Source organism: Borostomias antarcticus (assembly GCF_949987555.1).
Source record: "Borostomias antarcticus genome assembly, chromosome: 25".
NCBI classification, from domain to species: domain Eukaryota; kingdom Metazoa; phylum Chordata; class Actinopteri; order Stomiiformes; family Stomiidae; genus Borostomias; species Borostomias antarcticus.
The window spans coordinates 8,327,826-8,349,574 of record NC_140258.1 but is presented as its reverse complement, the minus strand read 5'-3'; the positions used below and the strand labels follow the sequence as shown (position 1 = coordinate 8,349,574).

The 21,749-nt window shown below is 44.7% G+C and overlaps 1 protein-coding gene across 1 annotated transcript in view; it reads left to right on the top strand.

The window, feature by feature from the left end:
- Positions 1-3,088: 3,088 nt before the first annotated feature.
- inpp5a (inositol polyphosphate-5-phosphatase A) overlaps positions 3,089-21,749 on the top strand; it is a 132,770-nt gene continuing 114,109 nt past the window's right edge. Inside the window, exon 1 of the mRNA XM_084458534.1 lies at positions 3,089-3,486. Within this exon, the coding sequence (XP_084314660.1) occupies positions 3,412-3,486 (75 nt within the window). The 5' untranslated portion in view covers positions 3,089-3,411. The remainder of the gene's footprint in view (positions 3,487-21,749) is intronic.

The following is a 21,749-nucleotide window of genomic DNA, read 5'->3' as shown; positions in this document are numbered from 1 at the left end:
TACTAATAATAATAATAATAATAGTTGTAGGAATAATAATAGTAGTTGTAGTAATGATAATAGTAGTTGTAATAATAATAATAATAATGATAATAGTAATAGTAATAATAATAATAATAATAATAATAGATGTCAAGTCAATCATGTTATTTCCACAGCACAAAATTATTGACATTGTCAGTGTGGCTTGCTACTACAAGAGCCCCACAAGACTGCATGTTGCCAAAACTTGGAAAACTCTGAATCACGGCTCTGGAGAGATTTATAAAAGGGGCTCATTATTTCCAGGTTTTTCTATTTTTAGGTGAGTGAATTTGAGCTGTGGAGAGAAAGGGGTCAAAGTGCACATATTTGCTCAGAGTCTGGAATTCCTACATCATTCTTTCCATTAGCCAGAGTGAAGAGGGAGGGGCTTCAGCCCAGTCAGAGTGGCCAACACACAACAGACTTACACTTATATACTTATGCGCACACGCACACACACACACACACACACACACACACACACACACACACACACACACACACACACACACACACACACACACACACACACACACACACACACAAACATCGGTTGCTAGCCCTCCCCCCTCCCCCACGTTCCTGTGGGATATCCTGTCCAGAGATAACAGTGTAGTATTTGCTAGAGCTCATGGAACACATTACCTGGGCTGTTATCATGTTGTACACAGACCTCCATACGTATTTAACTGTTATTTTTAGGACCATTTCCACTGGAATCCCCCCTCCCCCCTTCCTCCTCTCCCTCTCTGTTTGAATAGTAAGTGGAGAGGGGAAAAGCTATGCTTGGCAAAGACAAGCCCCAATTCCCAGCTCCTATATTGTAAATAATAACAATATCCACAAGCTTAATTTTCCTCTCCTCCCTCCCTCTCTCCCTGTTTAGGGCACTGTTAAACCTGCAATATATATGAGTTTTGTAAGATTTTAACATTTAAATATTGCTATATTGCTATGATAAATCAGGAGGGATAAGCTATTGAGCTCCGCTATGAAAACCACCTCTTTGAAGACTGCTGTTTGATGCCAGAGTGTAAAAAAATAATAAAATAAAAACTTGGTTCACCTGGTTCAAAGTGTGCAATTGTAACTCGAATAAACTCCACTTGTATTATGATCGGATGGGATAAGTAGATGGGAATGATACTGATAGACTGCTAGATGACGGATAGTATAGTATATTGCCAGTGTGGGAACCTTTAAATGTCCATCTGAGTACCTAGAACTGATTAGCACTGATAAGATACTGTAACGACAAGCGATTACAAGAATTCCCATGTACCTGTACACATACTTGTTACACGTGTCAAAAAACGTTCTATTCTGTTCTAACAATACACAACGCAGACTAGTTCAGATTTGTCACACGCTCAGGCTGAGATCCAATCAGCAACACGTGGCATTCTTCTATGGCCTTAGGGGTACCCAAACCCACAACATGTGACACTGAAGCAGATTGGTCTCTTTTTTATTTGTCCCTGTCTGCTCCAAAATATTGACTCACAGTACAGTCATCTGACCACAGCATGATGGCAATGAGTACGCTGACTAAATGTTAACTTTATGATAAACATCAATCGGTTTGATCGAGAACATTCCAGTGAAAGTGCAGTTTATTGCACTCTAGTGGTACTTAGCACAGGCAATAACAATACCCATTGTTTGGAGATTCTATGTCCTGTTTGCACATGCCAACAGTGTACAGTATGAGCATAGTACAGTGTGCTAATGTGATAGAGAGCAAACCAAATAACTAACTCTCCACACACACAGCCAAGCCAACAGCATTCACTGACATCCACTGGGTTGGTATCAGTGTTCTGTAGGAGTTTTTTCAGGTCACCGTTGTGTAATGCCAGCACCAGCATACCTGTATGCAAAGCAGCCGGAGATTGTGGGCACTGCCAAGCGGCCGGACTGCAACGGGAGGGCCTTGCACCACACCCACACGCACACACACCCACACATGCACACAGTGCCAGAAACAGATGGGCTCTTTGAATAACTTGTTATGGTGATAATCTCCTAGTTCTTTTCAGCTGATCTCAATGAGCCATGTGTCTTTCACCCCCTGGACTCACCACCCACCCTCCACACACACAGCCTCCAGACACCACACACACACACACACACACACACACACACACACACACACACACACACACACACACACACACACACACACACACACACACACAGCCTCCACAAACCCAGCACCCAGTGACCACACTCTGAAACGTTTTGGGACTGCCACTGTGTCCGCTTGTTATGTCATCTCCCCTGTATGGACCATGAGCCTTTCCACCATCTCGTCATCCTCTTACATCATGAGGCCCTCCTCTGGTAACTCTGCTGTGGTGTCTTGTGACTGACCTCCTGACCTCTGACCCTCCAAGTCATGGAGGTCCGTTGCTCCAAATAGCCAATATTTGTGGGAAGTGGTATATTTAGGCTACGACTTCAACACCTCATCTACGCCATTGGGGGAAGGATGCTACACGGTGGAATACCTGCACTGTAAATTGTTTGAAAGTGTGAAGAAATGAAAAAAATATAGTTCAAGGTGCAATGTTTTTTTATTGGTTTAAACCTGATGTGTTGTGAGAAGACAACACACACATTATAGGATAATAAACAGTTCTCATGTGTGGGTTGGGCTGCACCACTTTCAAAATGGTGACATGCAGTCGTAAATTATCTTTCAATCTGCATATATTTGAGCGAGACATGCAGTGCATCAGATGCATGATGTGGAAGAGCATTTTGGCCACATCATTTATTTCACATATACATAGCCCGCCACAAATAAGATCTAATGCACCCAGTCTACGAAGTTGACCAAGTTTAGAAGAAGGCACCAGCTTACAGTGTGTGCAATGTGTGCAGGAAGCCAGGGATGCCACTTGGCTACCGGTAGGTTCACTACACTACACTCCCACACCGCGGCGCCCTTTCCAGAGAGCCCCGTCTTTCCATTCGCTCGGTGACGTCAGAGCCGTGAAGGACTCCAGCCTATCCTCCTCTCTAAACAACCAAGGCGATGGTACTGGCAGAGCCGGGAGACTTTTTCACTGCCAGGCCAGGGGAAACACTCGTCGCTGAAATGAACCAGAGCCCAGCGGTCGCTGTGGATTAAAAAACGGAAACTTTTAACGATGGCTCTAAACGTGAAAAAGTAGCCGAAAACATCCCCGCGACGGACCTTTCTCCAGCAACTAGATGCACAGGCACAGCTCCTCTACGCGAGCCCAGCCGTCTCAACACTGGCCGCAGTCCCAATTCCTCTGGGTTTTGAACGAACCAGCACCCTAAAACATTGTTCCGACTTGAGTTGCTTTCTGTTCTTCACAGTCAAAGTCCGTAACAGTCCTTTACTCCGACCGAAATATGGCAGGGAAGCTGACAGCGCAAGGCACGGGAATACTGCTGGTGACAGCCAACGTTGGATCGCTCTTTGAAGATGTGAGTTGCTTCAACGTGTTGATAAACGGTTGTGGATGTTTTACAATGTGTCCCTGATGTAATTGTCGTTCTGCCTGTTATCGTGGCAAACATTGTTTGATGCTTGCATGCGGTGTATCTCAACCCGACTGATCGGTCAGGTTCAACACCTTTAGGCTACTTGTTCGTGGGCTTCGAGCATTACTCTCAACGTGGGCCGCTCTGCGCTCTCAGCCCCAAATATGAGCCAACATTTAGGTGCATGTGCTCGCATGCTTGATTCAGTTGCATAACAATGTATTGTAGTCGTACCTGCTATTGCCTTGGATGTTGGCTTATATTAGTCTCCCAGCGTAGTATGTGGTGTGGCCTAAACAGTCTTGTGCCATCATGCCTGACTGCAGTCAGAAGACCACCCGGGCATATTGCCTGTTGAGGTGACTGTCCATGTAAATGTTCCTACAGGGATAGATGGACTGTATCACGTGGTCTGCATGTCTGGTACCCTCAGGGTGGGTTTTGAATGAAATACTTTCAGATTGAGGCTGGGCTACGGGTTAACCCAGATGTAAACAAAGTGAAACCATATATCTATAGCCTACTCATGATAAGTGAGGTGTCATTGCATTGGAGGGGTGCTGTCAATGTTTGCACCTATTTTTAGGGCCCTACTCAGTGATACTTTACATTGCTATGCAGTTGTACACCACATTTGAGTAACATTGTTTTACTATGGCAATTATTGTTAGGCTATTGCATGGGATGGGCTGCATTTAGCAACCTTTCACTTCATTGTGTAGCCTACAAAGAAGTCTGTCATAAAGCATAACTGGCAATATTGACAATCATACTTGGTAAACCACCTGTTGCCATGTCCGACTAGAACACATAATTTGTGGTTGGAGAAGCTTTTCAAGTAACCAGCTCCATGGTTCTCAGCTCTCAGAAACACAGGCAATCATTACTGAAATAAGTTTCCTGTAGTCCTCCTCACTATATCCTGTGAGAAAAGACTGCTGGAATAGTGTAAATATAAAGTTGGCCAGTATTTATTTAGACAAAGAGGAGGATATGAACCCTTTTGTGGTGTAGCCTAGACTGACTGACTAGCTGGACTGGTTAGACCTTGCTAGTTGTGTGATATCATTAGTGTAATATAGGGCTGCCCCCACTCTGTACTTTGTGAGCCGAATCAGATTCGCCTATTCAAACCAGAGATTCAACGACTCGTTCCTCCTTTTCCCCCCATGCGTCTAATGTTAGGCTGAGGGGAGACCACGGGAGTCAGGACAGCTGTCAAACTAACTCAAACTCGCAGGCAGTACGATAAAAGACGCCTGTTTTTCTTGCTAAACATGATGCCCCCATGTTCTTTTGCAGTGTTTCCCATAGCCTGCATCATGGTTGGTTGATTTGACCATTATCTTCTCATCTGCACATTTGAAAGCGTGCGTGGATAGGCTCACCATCCGTTGGGCAGCAGTAGCAGTCAACAAGGAAATGTTTTGGCTGTCACTGAAGCATTTTGACTGACGTTACAGCTCAATCTGTCTATGGGAAAAAATATATTGGATATCTTAGTTAATACAAGAAGATTGATCTAGGAAAGCAGTTTTGTCTTGTGATATTTAGTTTGGGAAATGCATGTGATTGCTGGCGCACAGTAGACTAGGCGCACAACGGAGGGGAGAGGGTTTCCCTGCCTTCTTCCCTCCGCTATATCAGTCTTAAGTCTCCTTTTACTGCACAACAAATAGCTATGGTAATAGCCTAGATCTAGAATGAATAAGTGGCCTGTCCTATATAAATCACAAAGCAGACTGTCTAGGCCCACCAGCAAATATTGACAGTGGACTAAACCTAAAAATCTCATATCACTTTTAATGCTGTATCAAGGTGTCAATAGCTGAGGAGACCGTCTCTCTACCCCCCCCCCCACCACCACTCTTGTTTGTCTGTGAATAGACATTGGCTAATGAGCATCTTAGTACATGGAGTGGTCAAAAGAGGAAATGGGTGAACTAAAACCACAACTGCTTAAATAAGTCATGTTCAGTATGATACTGTCTTTACGATCTACATTCATTCTTTCAGCGACCGCCCAAAGGAGAGATGCTGCTCTTCCCAAGCGCGTGCGGCCGCAAGCGAGCATGGCTAGGTTTTTGTTTTCATGACATCTCATTTCTTTGCAGGAAAGCACAGTGTTAAAATTACAACCCCCCTCCCCTCTCTCTCCCCCCTCTCTCTCTCTCCCTCTCTCTCCCTCTCTCTCTCTCTTTCTCTCTCTCCCTCTCTCTCTCCCTATCTCTCTCTCTCTCCCTCTCTCTCTCTCTCTCTCTCTCTCTCTCTCTCTCTCCCTCCCTCCCTCCCTCTCTCTCTCCCTATCTCTCTCTCTCCCTCTCTCTCTCTCCCTCTCTCTCTCACCACCACTCTGTTCTTCCTCACCCGTGTAAACTCTTGGGCCCAAACATGAGAGAGGAGGGTTTTTCCTCTGGAGAGTTTGTCTATTAATAGACCGCCTGTCATGACTACCCAGCTTTGGGTGTCCTATGGATAGCATTATTTTTCCATTCGCCTTTTTCACAGTGAGCCAAAATACCCAGCGCTGTAGCAAACACAGTATTTCTGGGCGTGCTGTCATGTGTGCTTTTGCTTTGACATCTTCGAATTTGTCCTGACTCCAGACAGTAAGCATGGCAGCTGAATGGTCTCTTTGTACAATTTTGTTTTTTTTGTGTAGTTTCATGAGAAAAAGTACAGGCGCCCTACCAGATCACAAGGTTTGGTGTTTTGATTAGATTGGCTGACTCTGTAGAATCTTTCATTTACAAATATTATTGTACCCTAGCCACGTGTGTGTGTGTGTGTGTGTGTGTGTTTGTGTTTGTGTGTGTGTGTGTGTGTGTGTGTGTGTGTGTGTGTGTGTGTGTGTGTGTGTGTGTGTGGAGGAGGGAGGGTGGAGGAGGGAGGGGGTTGTCGCCCTAGCAAGACAGATGAGGAACATTTGTCTACCCAAATGTTGATTGGCCCACAGATGCAAGAGTATGAGTGTATTTTGGTGGTGTTGTCCTTTCCCATGGCAACCTAACACAGATCCAGCCATGGACCCATGCTAGTCACTACAGTCAGTGTCCACAAGGTTTCTCCAAACTTACAACCCACACTCGCCGCCTTGCTGTAACCGGTAAAAGAACGTTGTAAGACCTTAAAGAAAGAAAGAAAGTAAGGAAGGTGTGGTTGATATTCAAGTGTAGCTGCGGGTGTGTGTCTTTGTCATTACAACTCTCTTCGGAGTCCTCTCTTTAGGTGAAAGTCAAACATTTCAGGGTCCAGAGGCAAAGTCAAACATTCACGGTTGAAGCATGATTCGAATGTGGAAGACAAACATCACTTTCCCTGGAGACTTTAAAATATAAAGGTCAGCTGTTAATCATTATTTGCATTTGTGAATGGCTCGCACGCCCACTTTTCCTGTTTATTCAGAGTTAGCTACTGTGTTGGGTAAAGCAAAGGAACTCTTCTGCTGTCTTGTAAGCATTCAGCGCCAATGGGCCGTTCCTGCTGGAAGTTGATGAAAGAGACGCTGATCAAAGAGAATAGGCCAATCTAATCTAGAAGACCAACCACCTGTAAATCCCGTCACTAGGGACTGGCCAAGAGTCATAAACACTGGGACATAAGGATAGGGAGGGGTGGAGTATGATGAGAACAGATAACTGTGTTTCTTCCTTTTTGAACTCTAGACAGGGGACAGAGGGCACCCCTCTCTCTCTCTGCCACTGTAGGTCAGATATAGTCTACTACAGCTGGAGCCAGTCATTGGAAACAGCCCAGTTGAAATCCCCCTCCCATACAGCACAACTCTTAGCACATGGGACTCCCAGCGCATAGTCACAAGACTACGATGAGGTGTAGGCCTGCATGTTTTCTCCACCGGTTACTGTAATGGATTTTTAACTGATCTAGTCAAAAAGGATTTGCCAAGATTCGCTCAAACAGGTTAAGTCTGGTTTATTGAGAAAACATACGAGCGCAAGGACTTCAGGACAACGCACGTGAGTGGTTTATCCAAGTGAAGTGCCGCAGCCTGGTCTTGCGCAGCCTTATATTCAAGCAAAACACAGGTATGGCGCTTCCAGGATGTGATTGGCTAACCCATTGTACACGTCATATTAAAATGGCAGGCGTCATCAACAGTGGTCGAGAATACAGACACGTGACATGAGAAAAGGCGGTCATTCTTGCAGGGACAAAGGGACAAAGGATGGTTATTCTGGAGTAGACAACGTCTAGGTGTGTCGACCTCCTGGAGAGGTCATCCTGTATTAGCACAGCTATGTGAAAGGTTGAGGGAGGTGGTGACTTACAAAGGAAGTGGTGAAACTACAATTTCTATGACATTACCAATCTGTCCACCAGTCCATGTCTTGTGTGGCGTCCACTGTGGCTGTGGAAATACACCGACATCATACCCTTGAGCTACAGATTGTGTGCCCGGCCTGGGTGGCTGTTCTCCTGTGGGGATGAGATACTGCCTTATGTCCATCACTCGCGTTGGCGGTGTACCTGCCGAGCCCTGGTGCACTGCCTCCGCCTATCTGCCTCCCCACACACACACACTCTCTCTCTCTCTCTCTCTCTTTCACACACACACACACACAAACACACACAGACACACACACACACACACACACACACACACACACCTCCCCTCTGTCCACTTCTCAGGAGTCTCCCAGCAGCTCATTAGTTTTGGCCATCACAGCCTGTCTCATTAGATGGATCCGGATCCCAGTGTGTCGGCATATTCACACTACTAAAGATAGCATGAAAATGGGGGGTGGACTCCTTCAATGTGTCCGCACTAGGGATGGGTATCGTTAGGATTTTATCGATTCCGGTATCGATACTGCTTATCAATACTGTAATCGATACTACTCTACCACTTTGGGACCCATACACTGCCTGGGTTGATGTTTCTGTCTTAGTTAGGCTTCATTTACAAAGTGGACTGTCACTGTAATATAGTGATCCTTTGTGATACTTGCCCAGCTGGTTATGGCTACCTTTCACACAATGGCAAGCTCACCTATGATGTTTCTCTTTTCAACTGCATGCCAAGCAGTTACTGATAATGTGCCTCTGGAAGGGGGGGGGTGGTAGCTGGGGTTAAGGGCTGTAACAACAATGAACAGTTACTAACATCAGAAGACACTAACTAAACTGTGGCTAAATTACTTATGTAGCTAGCTTCAGCAACTGAAAATATTTTCATTTCATTACTTCTCACTCCCAGTCAGAAAATGACCGCTAATCCCAATGCTAATTTCCTCTATGTTAAACTCCATCAATTTATGCTAAAAAACGTTAGTGATCTAAAAGTCTGTGATTGTTGGCATTCATTTTGGGGGCAGGAGGTCACATTTGGGGGTGGGGCACCCCTCCAAAGCAATGGTAGAGGAAACACTGTACAGACTTATAATAACGATAATTAGTGTTACCTGCATCTTTAGCCCGGCTCATCTGCTGCTGGAGCATTGCTATTGGAGCCTCCAGCGTTAGCATTAGCCGCTTCGCTAAAGCAGTCAAACACGCTGCACTGCCACACATTTACCGAATGTGAAACTTGTAAGTGTTTTATGAGGTTGCTGGTGTTACACCCTTTGGATACAACTAACCTTTTACATAAATTGCACTTAGCACAGTCGGTAGATTTGGTAAAGTACCGGTTCCTGATACCCATCCCTAGTCTGCACGTCTCAGTTCGGATGGAGCCATTGTTGCTCCTGTGGCTTCGACCCTCCATGACCTTGATGGAGCACAGCGTACGCAGGTGATGCTGAAGATTTGCCTTTATCTCTCTGCTATCGGTGGGCTCACTAGTCGTGGCCTCCCAACAGGAGTGGCAGGAATTTGTATTTTTCTCGTGAACATGTGTAATGTTAACACAGACAGAAAGGGTGTTGCGGTGTGCACATATTTTTAGACCCTGATCACATGCCCGATGCCAGGTAAAGGGAGGACTAAGTGAATAATATAATAGCATACTAGACTGCAGCTGCTCTGTGTATTTTTAGAGGGGATGGATGGGATGTTTGTCTCTGTCTCATTGGAATGTGCATTTTACCAATTACTGAGGGATAGATGGGCGAGGCTATGGAAGGGTTTGATGATAAGTTCTGGAATGGGGAAGTTGTTTTGTGTCCTTGGTAACTGAAAAAGTGTCCTTTTCAAGGTACCGTTTCAACAGTTTCTGTCAAGGCAGCTGTGCATCACAAAACCTCAAAAGTCTTTCTTCTCTTCACAAAGTTCTCCATCTCTCTTTCTTCTACCCAAAAGACAGCTCCGGTATGTGTTCCGTGGTTTTGCTGAAATTGAAAGTTCATGAAAGGAAGATCAGAATCAGATGATGCTATTTTGGTGCGTTCCCTCTCCGCTCCGCTCTCATCTGCCCCCTCATAATGTGAAATTAGATTTCCAAAGGAGAGGCGGCAGCGGGATAAATTGTCCTGGCATCTAAAAGCTCGAATAATCACTGTCTATCAGCAGAGCCCTCTTAGGACTGATTCTTCACCACTCAGATGAAATTATGAGGCCGTTAACGACGCTGCAGCTTTTGTGAATACGCCTATACTCCAGGATCAACAGCATTTGGACAGAATGAGCGAGAGCTGTCATGGATATTACTCTAAAATACTCTAAGAAAGATTTTGCCTGTTTCTCAGAATCAAAATATGAATCCGTTTTTGCCAGATAGTTTTTACACATACTAGGAATTTGTTCTGGTCAGTTGGTGCATAACACTGATGGGTAGACAACATTAGACAGGGTACAAGGACTAGACAGGACAGTGCATATGCATAAAAGGGTTTTGCTGTTTATTGTTGCCAAGGGGAGTGGAGTGGGGAAGGGAGTTTACAATCCAATCAACCAATGTTGTGAGTCAAAAGTCCATCCTGAGAAGTGACTTGACTAGGGTTGCAAATTTCAAGGAATTTCATTAATCGATAACTATTAACCTTAACAAACAATAGTCAATTAATTGATAAGAACATCCCGTTCTGGACTGCGCTTTGCTCGCTCCAAAATTTTCAAAAAATTGAACTTTTGCAAATGTCGCCGGAATAATTTGCGCCCGGTGTGAACACAGCATTATTCCCCTTAAATCCCATTCATTCCCATAAATTTGTGTTGGGAATTTGGGGAATATTCCCAGAATTTTGCAATCCTAGTCACAACCCACAAAAGGAAAGAGAAAGGTGTGAAATGAGCGGTGTGAGGAGTCTGAGAACAATCTAGAGTCCCCTAGACTATCTACCCAGTGTTTCCTGTGGAATTGATCTCTTGGTGTGGTGGTGCCAAGCTCAAGAATGCCAAAATAGAGAGGATTTCTATACCAAAGCAGGGGGTTTGGGGGTCCTCCACCAGAAAAAAAAGTTTCAGAGAGTTAGTTTCCTGTATGCTGGTGATTTTTAAAGAATTAAAATAAAATCGTAGAACGTATACTGAAAAGTGTACTGAAACAGAATGTTTACATGAAATGTGCTTTCTTTAATTTTGAGTTATGGGGTGAGAGTAGGCTAATAGATAGAATGTTTTATTTAATTAAGCAATAAGACACTCAAGGTCGTGCTTTACTGTTCTTTATTGGCACGGCTGTGCCAATAAATTACAGTAAAGCATGACCTTGAGTGTCTTATTGCTTTTATACAACAGCACTGCACTGTCATTAAATATCAAAAAAAAAAAAAAAAAAAAGGGTTTAGTGTTCAATTTCGCTAAATTGTGTTGCTTTCGGCCCTCCTCAATCCAAAATAGTTCCCAGTTGTTTACCGTTACTATAGGCAACTTACAGCTGGACTGGTCCACAAAGTGAGCAAGCAAGCTTAGCACTAACCATTCTTCGAAGTAGGAAATGTTAAAGTTAGTGTATCGAACGTGAATCGCTGATTTGAATACACTGTATCACGTGGTTATAGCTGGCTTGGAATGCGTTTTAGCCAATCACAATGACAAAGACTGTCTTTCTAATCTCTCATCTTAACTCTCTCCTATCCCCTTCCTTCTCCTCTCTCTTCTCCTGCTCTCCTCTCAACAACCTCTCTCTGCTCCTCTCTCACCTGTCCCTCCACTCTGTGCTGGTCCTGTCAAATGTATGGTGTGGCGGCAAGGATTTTGCCATGGCGCCACGCCACTGCAAAACCTTACCAGAGGAAACATTGGTCTACCATTCTGCCCTAAGATTTATTACGGGTGATAGTTATGACACCCACCACTGTGTTCTTTATGATAAGGTAGGCTGGTCTCCTCTGTCTTTTAAGGCGTATCTATCACTGATATTTGTTTATTTACAAAGCCATTATTGGTAAGTTTCCACCATACATCTCGTCTCTGTTGGACTGGAGTTTTGGTACCTACCATACCCGATCAAACGAAACTTGTTTTTAGGGTTCCTCGAGTGCATTCCGAACTTGGTAGAGCTGCTTTTTTCCATGATGCTCCTTATATCTGGAATCCTTTTCATCAGACTATAAAGTTAGAGATACTTCCTTCAATCGCAGAGTTTAAATCCATGGCTCTTGACATTTGTATTTCAACCTGTAACTGTTTTTATTATTATTATTATTATTATTATTATTATAATCATTGTATATTGTATTTGTTCTTTTGTTATTTGTGTATTTGTGTGAACTCATCAACACTGTAAATGAGGGAAACCTCAGCACTTTACGAGTATAAATAAAGGTTTGAAATGAAAATCCCCAACCCAGACAGCATGAAGTGCGAGAGGGTGAGGGAGTGGCCATTAAGACAATAGATCTCCCAGTAGGGGTCTTGCTGAGAAACCATCTGTCAGGTAATTTTCTCAGGAGAGAACATACTTCTAGCAAACAGAGTTAACCAGCTAGCTAGACAAATGTATGAAAACATTCAAAAGAAAAATATCCCCACAGAAGATCACCAACTGTGCTTTCCACTAGCCCTGCTGACCAGCTTGAAGGAGCAGAGAAAGAGAAGAAGTGTTTTTTTGCTGTGCTGTATGGGTGTTATTTTCTCCACTCTCTGCATCACACTGTCCGTTATTGCCTTCCTCCTCCTCCTCTTCCTCCGTCATTCACGGCTAACATACAGAAGTCATCACACTCCTGGCAGCTTCCTGAAGAAGACCCCACTCCCACACAGAGTTACTTTAACCGGAGATCTGTGCTCTTCTCCGATTCACTTCGCCACTGGCGTTCTCTGACCGGTCCAACCCTGAGATACTGTCTCCAGGGGTGGAGTTCCAGGATCCAGGCTGCGCCGGGCCCTGTGTGACATCGGACCTCCAAGCCGTCAGCCAGGTCACCCTGGCCCAGCGGAGGAGTTCAGAACATGGCAGGACAGTACAACCAGGGCCGGCTGTACTGAAGGCGGGTGAGATTGTGTTTCAGACATGATGGACTATGAGGCATCTGATATTTTCATCTAACCTATCAAAACAAGCAGGCGGTTACTGAACTAGACCAGTGTTTACAGTAGAAGAAGGGAGTGATGGGGTTCTGTGTGGGCTGTTCCAGAGTTCACTCACCCCCCCTCACGAGGAGTTGAGTGGGGAGTGGGTTTAGAGCGAGACAATGAAGCCTCGGGTCCCCAGGGAGCCAGATGGGGACCTGGGACTCGATTGGGAGCGTCAGAGCAGGGCAGGGCAGTTTGGGTCCGCTCCAAGAGCCACAATTATCCAGAATGGGAAAGCTAGAAAGCTAGAAAGGGACACCCCCCACCTCCCCACCCCCACTCCAAGTCCAAGGACTCATCCATGAGAGTCACTGACGATAGAGAGCAATTCAGTCCTATTCAAACCTGAGTAGCTCAGTGGAATGGGCTAAATCAACAGTCAGACTTGGAGCCTGTTGTCTCATGTTACATTTGATGTACTGTTTAATAGTCTCTACTTGTGCTGTACACTGTGGTTATTTTATTTCACGAACCAATGTTTCAATATCAGTAGATCTGCGTTTCTTTGTGACACCACAAAGGCTATTCCTAACAATTTGGTAACAACTAACGGTCAAACTGTGACCTCAAGCCACACAGCCCAGGTTATTTTTCCCTTATTGAAGTAATGATTAAAAAGGGGATCTGTCCCTTCTTTCGGGGTTCTTGGTTATGAGACATGGTACAGTATAAGATCACAGCATCTCAGCCCCTGGTCTTGTAGCACTGGTCGACATACAGAAAGGGGATCCCTGGAGGAAATCCCTGTTTCTAGCGTGCTTCCCCAGTGTCCATAGCATGTCGAGGCTTGCCGGTCTAGTCATCTGCTATGTGAGATTAGGTGTGAGTGAGAGTGTCTGACACTTGCGTGAGTGTTGAGGTTCACGGTCAAAGCCCCGCGATGAAAACTGAAATGAGACTTGTTTATTTGTTTTAAATCAATGAATCAAACAATTTACTAAACAAAAGGCCACTTATTAAAGGATTGAAACTTTTTATTACAAATAAATATCCAATGTGTGTTGTGGCCGCACAGTCAACTGATTTTCAAATTCCAATTTTCCCTGTAAATGCACAATGTAAAAACAACAGATGTCTGCACGTAAACACAACGGAAGATAAACATCTGTATCAGTCTCGCGTCAAGACTTCCTGGTTGTGTGTGCACCAGCGTGTGTGTGCACTGCCTCAGTGGATGAGAGGAAAGGAGGGGAGGAGAGATGGAGGGAAGTAAGAATGGGTGTTTCTGAGGGGTTCTGACTGGGCGGAGAACTTACAGTAGTGTGTTGCTTGTCAAAGGAAGTGTTCCTCTCCTCACCCTTTCCGCATGGTTTGAACACACAAAGTACCACAAAGAAACTTGTGCCACGCACGCACGCACGGGAGGATGATACAAATAAACAGAGAGAAAATTGAGAGCAGCTGCAGGTCTTATAAGGCAGCCGAGTCTCATCCTGCACCAGAAGTCTACGTTTCTGGCTCCTCTCCCAGACTTACCGTGGATTTTTTGAGGAATTCATCCATGCAGGCCGCCCCTTTAAAACCAGAATTCCAGAAGCATGGACAGTGTACACGCAACCTGCCCAGCCCTGTACCCAAGGCCCTTTTTTTTTTTTTTTTTTACTTGTGAGAAAAGCTGTCTTCCCCCACCCCCCGCCTGTATCCCCTTGATGACGAGCATGTTGAAACTCGTCTCGACTAGAATGTAAACACACGCATGGCCCATTATTAAGCAGGTGAAGGAGAGAGCTGCCTCACTTCCTTCTTTAGAGACGTCTGTAGAGTGTACCTGACTGCGTGGGGCGTGTCCTTACTTGGTGTGTACATGTCCAAACTGAGCACTGCGCAGTTCCATGGGCTTCTGTCACTGAAAGAGTGTATGGTACTTCGTAGGAAGGGAACGCCTGAGGGAAAAATGGATTCTCATTATCATTCCTAAAACTTGTGTTTTACTCAAGTGGACAGCATTTCACTCAAGTGGAATATGTGTCTTTATTCATCTCACGAATGATTCCCGACTAATTTTGTTCTATGCCAGAATCAATCACTCGTTAATGTTTATCAAAGGAGTTTGGCAACCGGCCGTCCCTCTCGCCCCTTCATGTGTAAACTCTGATGTGTGTTTTGAAGAGTTGCATCAATGCTCTCAGTGTGTGTGCACTGCCCAAAGGTTGTGTGGAAGTTGAGTTCACAACCACTCCACTGCGGCCAACTAGTCATGTCTGTATCAGATCGGCACCTTGGGTGCATTGAAGTCACTTCATACTTGAAACAATCACACACTCTCGAACAATCACACACACTCGCGCAAGCACACACACACACACACACACACACACAAACACACACACACATTCTATTCTGTCCTCTTCTTTTCCTCTTCCGGGCCTGTCGAGGAGAGAGACAAATGGTGAATGGTTGTGAAAAGCCTTCTTACCAGATTTATCTCTCTGAAAGCCCAAATGTTTAATAAAAGACCAACGTCCTCCTCCCACACAGCATTTGAAGACGTCTCCTCAGCTCCCGGCCTGCCAGGCCGGCCCCTGCGCTGGCTCTCACACGCTCCTCCCTCTGCCGCACGGGAAAAACACGCAATTCATTTTGTCAGCTTAAGGATTCACCCCCGCCCCGTAAGATCGTTGTATACCGAAAACGGTGTGTACTGTAATTTCATCTCCACTATACAGTATGTGTCTAGACAGTTCTGTGTCCGTAACATACGACAGGGTTTCTGTGGAAAGATGGATTGATGGTTGAATGGATTTTTGTCAGCAGAGCAAACGGCTACAAGTAGTGGATGTCATACTGCTCCGTCATGTGTAGCGTCTCTCCCGCTCTGTGACTCCGCCTGTATTTCTCAGGTGTGTTAGTAGGAGAGGGAGAGCCCAGACGCCTCATTCTAGCCTCTCCACACACCACACATACACACATGCACACACACACATGCACACACATACATGCACACACACACACGCATGCACACACTGTATAGACACACACACATGCACACACACACACATATACACATTCCCACTTCCAGGAGGACCTGAGCATGAGCTTGTGATGGCCAATTGTCCCCGTATTCTCCATTGTGCGCACATTTTCCAGGTCCATTGTTCTCTCAGTGTGGCAGGTCCACAGAAGCATATGGGTGCCTGGCCAAGTTATTAAGCAGGCTTCAGTGTGCCCCATGACTACACGTTCCCTCACTTCCTTGTGCTTAATTTGCAGACTTCCTGGACAGAAGTGAACATACACTATTCATTCATTCATGAAGGGAACACCTGTGTGGTGTTTGCTGATGTTATTTCCTTTACCTTTGTGTGTGTGTGTGCACGTGAGTGTGGGTGTGTGTGCGTGTGTGTGGGTGTGGGTGTGTGGTGCAGTTTCGTGCAGTGCCTGGTTTGCCTCACTAACCGGTTGAACCATAACAGAAAACTCTCTCCGACAGACATCAGTATTCCAGTGTTTGACATGCACAGGTGCCCATTTAAGGGAAACTGTTCACTTAGGAAGCAATCCATATCTGACTGTCTCTCTCTCTCACACACACACAAACACACACACACACACACACACACACACACAGGCACAATCACAGCATTCAGAGGAGCTGTAAGGGGTGGGGTTAGGATGACTCCAAGGGCCCTACACAGACAGGGCCCCCCATGAACTATTATTATTATTATTATTATTAACACTCTGCCTCCAAACCTTGACATTCGTCTGGCACTGAACACCAGTCCAACACCCTGGCCTGGCAGCTTTACCCAAGTCTTGAACACTGTCCAGCTACCCTGAACGCCACCCCAATCTTGAGCTCTAGCCAAATGGCAGAAAACGACTGCTCAGCCCAGCCCAGTATTGTTTGAGCTGCAGTGCCCTCCCTCTCTCTGGGTGGAAAGAGCTGTCGGCGTCCAAAACAGGTTCAGTTCAGTATGCTCAGTCTGCTTCCATGGTCGGGCTTGATTTCTATGAGATAAAACACTGACTTTCTTATGGCCTCATATAATATAATAGCCCTGTGAGACCATCCTGATGTTGCGAGCTCACGTTCTTACTCGCAGATCAGTCTGGATACTCTCAATAATATAATAATAATAATAATAATAATAATGATAATAATAATACTCTCCTAAATTTTGAGCCTGATTGGAAATCTTGCCAATCAGCGTTGGCTCTGAGAAATTTGAAATACAAACAGCTATGCTGGGCAGGTTTATGACACCGAGGAGCGGTTGAAGTAGCGCGTGATAGAGCTTGTCAGATTTTTTCCAGATGGTTCATCCAATCACCTGCCAAGTAGTTTCAAGTAGTTTTCAGATGGTTATGTGAAGCGTCAGGTTAATAATATAATACATAGGGCTGTCAATTTAACGCGTTTAGATCAATTAATTATGCACAAATTAAAGGCTACAGAGAGCAGGCAGCAAAGAATGAGTAGGCTAAGTCTACCTCAGACAAATTGACAAACTTGGTTGCAAAATGAATTGCTATGGACTGCAGGTTAGTTACTATGCTAGAAGACAAGGGCTTAATGGAAGCGTAGCAAATTACGTCTTCCAACGCAGCCGGCATCAAGAGGCACAATAGTTTTGAAAATCCAAGGTATGTATATGTTGCTCAGATTGATTAATAGCCTTACACATAACAAGGTATTGCAAATAATTTAATAAAACAATCCTACTAAATACTATACAATACTATATACAATACAGAATAATAATTAATTTGGGGTATTTTCCCAGCAAAAATGACACATAATTGTGATTAATAATTACAGATCATGTAATTAATTCGATAATTTTTTTAATTGATTGACAGCCCAAATAATACATTATAATAGACATCCTGTGGACATAGTTGGAATAAAACATCTTGAAAAATAATTCAAAAACATGTTAAACTCTCGATTTCAAAGACAAGAAACCGAGGGTGTAATTGGTGTCTGTTGGTGTTCTGACATCAAAATTTGCCGCAAAGTATGAATCCTGTAGGGTTTTATTGATCATTTTATGAAATCCATTGACTTGTATTGAAGCAACCGTTGTAGATGTGTAGATCAATCCGCAAAGGGGATTCAGGTAGCGGAACTACTTACGGTAGCTATTGTTATTGTTTATGTTGCTAGGCTACCTAGTTTGCGGAAGTTTACACGTTTAAATAGTTCTATGCTAAATATTTTTAAAAAGCCTTTCCAGATGAACTAGAATCTTACTTTATGGCGAATTATATGTCAGAACGCCAACTAACACCTAGGTGAGTTTCTTGTCTTTGAAATCGAGAGTTTAACATGTTTTTGAATGATTTTTCTAGATGCCCATCCACATCCATTGTATGACCAAAACGGTGGTAGAGCAATTATCAACTTTCTCGAAAATGCTAGCTTTGTCAATGTTTTGATCTGAACATAAGTAACCTTAAAACAGGGCTAAACGTGCATTTTCCCTTTACTACTCCTTTAAAGAATAAAAGTACATTCAACATTCATTTGTGCTCACCAGCTACACTAGCTGGTGCCCCGTCTTCAAGTTTACTTCCGGGGTTTACAAATTTGTATTGGAGCTCGGGATGGCGTCACATCCCAGTTGAATGCGTTCCAGAAACAAAACGCAAAACCCTCAATTTAACGTTCTAGGCAAGTTAGCTATTGTTAGCCATTGTTAGTAATACTGTTATTTTGCGTATTTGACTTAACAGACACCACGTCTTGACCCAACGTCAGTTACTGAGATAAATAATGTGGATAGATATGTTCGTAATAATTAAATTACATCCAGATGGAAACAAATGTGTTTGAGAACAAGGTAATAATAACAATAAAATGTTTGTATAGCACCTTTCATACAGATAAATTCAGATCAGGCTTGTCATCATTCGTAAACTATAGGAGAAATACATGTGAGCCAAGCCTGCTAAATCTGCTCAAAGACACCCCCTGGCGGTGGTGCATCACTAAAATGAAATAACACCCGTCTGAAATCCCACGAGATTTCCAACCGGATTTCACTGTCAAATACCGCAATGGTGAAATGCTTCTGGATGGATAATTTCTAACTACCCCCAACTGTACGGTGCAGGTATGTGTGTGTGTGCATGAGTGTGTGTGTCTCTGTGTTCCACTGGTGTGTCCTCCCTGTAGTGTAAACATTGGCACTGGAGTTTTGGGGCGACGTGTTTTCCATCACGTCTCTGTGTGTGTGCATGTGTGTGTGTGTGTGCGCGTGTGTTTGTATGTGTATGAGTCTTTGAGTGTGAATGTGGTTGCGTGTAAGTGTGGAGCTGTGTTAAACACATGTATGTGTGTGTATGAGTGGGTGTGTGTGTGTGTGTGTGTGTGTCAGTCTAATCTCGCCTGGTCACTCACCTCTCGGGTTCACTTACCTCTCTACTCAGCAGCCTTGTTTACACCGCTTGCCAGTTTCCATTTTGAAGACCCCCCCCCCCCCCCCCCACACGCACACACACACTCTCAAACAATACACCACCCTCCCTGACACTCATGACCCTCTACCTCCTCCCTCACCCTCCTCCTCCAACTCCCTGTCCGTACCCCCCTACCCCCAACACTCCTCTCCTCTAAGAGCTATTTAAAGCCTGCTCCACAAGTATATTTTGGTTAAAGATGTCATTTTTATTTCATTAGGGCCGTAGAGGAAAATAACCTTGTGTCCTTGCCTTGGGAAACAGCGTGGCAGTGAAGAATTGGTCCCAGACCAATTTTCCTCTCCGACACAGCAGAGAGAGAGGAATGGGGGGGGGGGGGGTAAATAGAATGGCGGTCCCCCCCCCCCGGCAAGTGAACAGGTCCGCGTTCTTCCTTGCCGTGTCAAGTGTCAATCAAATTCTCAACGGCTTCTTCTCTGTGGACCATAATGTCTTACCGATCCATCCCTCATCGTGACCAGCCGATTTCACAGTACTCTTGTCTGCATGTATTTAGGGAGCTGGGGGTGCATACACTAGAGGGAGTGGATTTTCTCTCCCGTCCCATCCCACTCCCACAAAAATGTTCCCGTCCCAATCCCATGACAGAGTTAAAAGAATAAATCCTGTCCTGTCCCGATCCCGGAAAAATGTCAAGAATGACTCCCACTCCCGTCCCTTTCCCGTTTTTTTTCCCTCTTTAATTCTTTAGTGGTGAGGGAGTCTTTCTCAAAGCAGCCAAAAGGCTAGTTTAATCAGCCAAAAGGCTAGTCTCTGTTACAATGGCTTTTGATTTGATGTTCTGGCCAACCTTTTCTTACATTACTTTATGTTTTTTATTCAGTCACACCGATAAATAAATAAAGACCAGTTCTCCTGTGGAAATGCACTGTCACAGCAGTTTATATTGTAGAGCTGCGTCATGGCTAACTAACAGAAAAAGGAAGAGTGAAACTGTAATTCTCTTTGAAACCCAACGGAGTCTGGTTTTATTGTCAGCCGCAGCGAACAGTAAGGTCAGCGTAGAGTAACGTCAGAACACACTGTAGGCATAGCTTACAACATTCCCAAGCAGGCAATAGTTCCATGGCAGCAACTAGGAAGAAGCAGATGGGAGACAATAGAAAAATAATAGTGTTAATTAATTAGAAATGCATGTTAATGCAAAGTCAAAAGGAGTGGACGGGAGTGGGAATCATGATTAACACCAGGCCTTAATTATTGCTTACGAAAAAATTTTGTATGTAAAATAAGACCTGTTGTTAATTATGATTCTTGCTCCTGTTCACTCCCGTTGACCTCTTTTCTTATCAGCCGCGATCATACACACAGAGTAACACCCACATACTGTAAACACGAACACACACACACACACACACACACACACACTACATTACATTAGTCAGTTAGCAGATGCTTTTATCCAAATCGACTTATTATTGCATTTAACGTAGGAGGTCAGTGTGCACTACTACTCACCAGAACTCACAAGTGCATCTCCTTTCTAAACAAGTGGCTAACAGCATAATCTAGTGCTAAGTGCACTAAAGTGCAAGCGTAGCAAAATATAAACCCAATAGGCGATTAAGAGGGAGGGTCCTGGTAATACTTGAAGAGGTGAGTTTTGAGCCTGCGGTGAAAGATGGGCAGCGACTCTGCCGTCCTGACGTCAGTGGGCAGTTCATTCCACCACTGCGGGACCAGGACAGAGAAGAGCTGTGACCGCGTCGACCGACCGGCCGCAGGGGCTTCGGAATGACGTGGCAACCAGTCGCCCCGAGGTAGCAGAGCGCAGTGGTCAGGAGCGGGTATAGGGCTTGACCATGACCTGGTTGCCACGTTGGTTGGTTCATTGCCACGTTGATGACACGTCGATGACACCCAACAGGTCATGTAATTTCCCACTTCTGACACACAGGTGGAGGCACGCATAGCTGCGTGCTTGGCTGACATCTCAGAGTGGATGGCAACCTAATACATCCATGATGGCAACACACCACCTCAGCCTTTTGGCACACACCACCTCAACCTTTTGGCACACACCACCTCAGCCTTTTGGCTAGCAGTGATAGGAGAAGCCAAGCCAGCCTAATGACAGAACCCAGAGATGTAGGCCTGGATTACACTACCGCCTTTGTTCATGGCTGCGTTTTCGAATCGGGAAAACGATCTGCGATTACATGCAAAATTGCACATAAAGATCTGTTCAAATCTCTAATCACACTAACACGCCCAAAAACGCATATCACACCACCATTAAAGAGCATGTCAAACAGGTGATTTACAAGTTACAAGTTCTTGGCTAGTAGCATGGTCTAGAATAGTGTGAGTCTAAAATGCAGCTATCCAGCCATCCAACCAACGCTAACAGTAGGGATGTCACA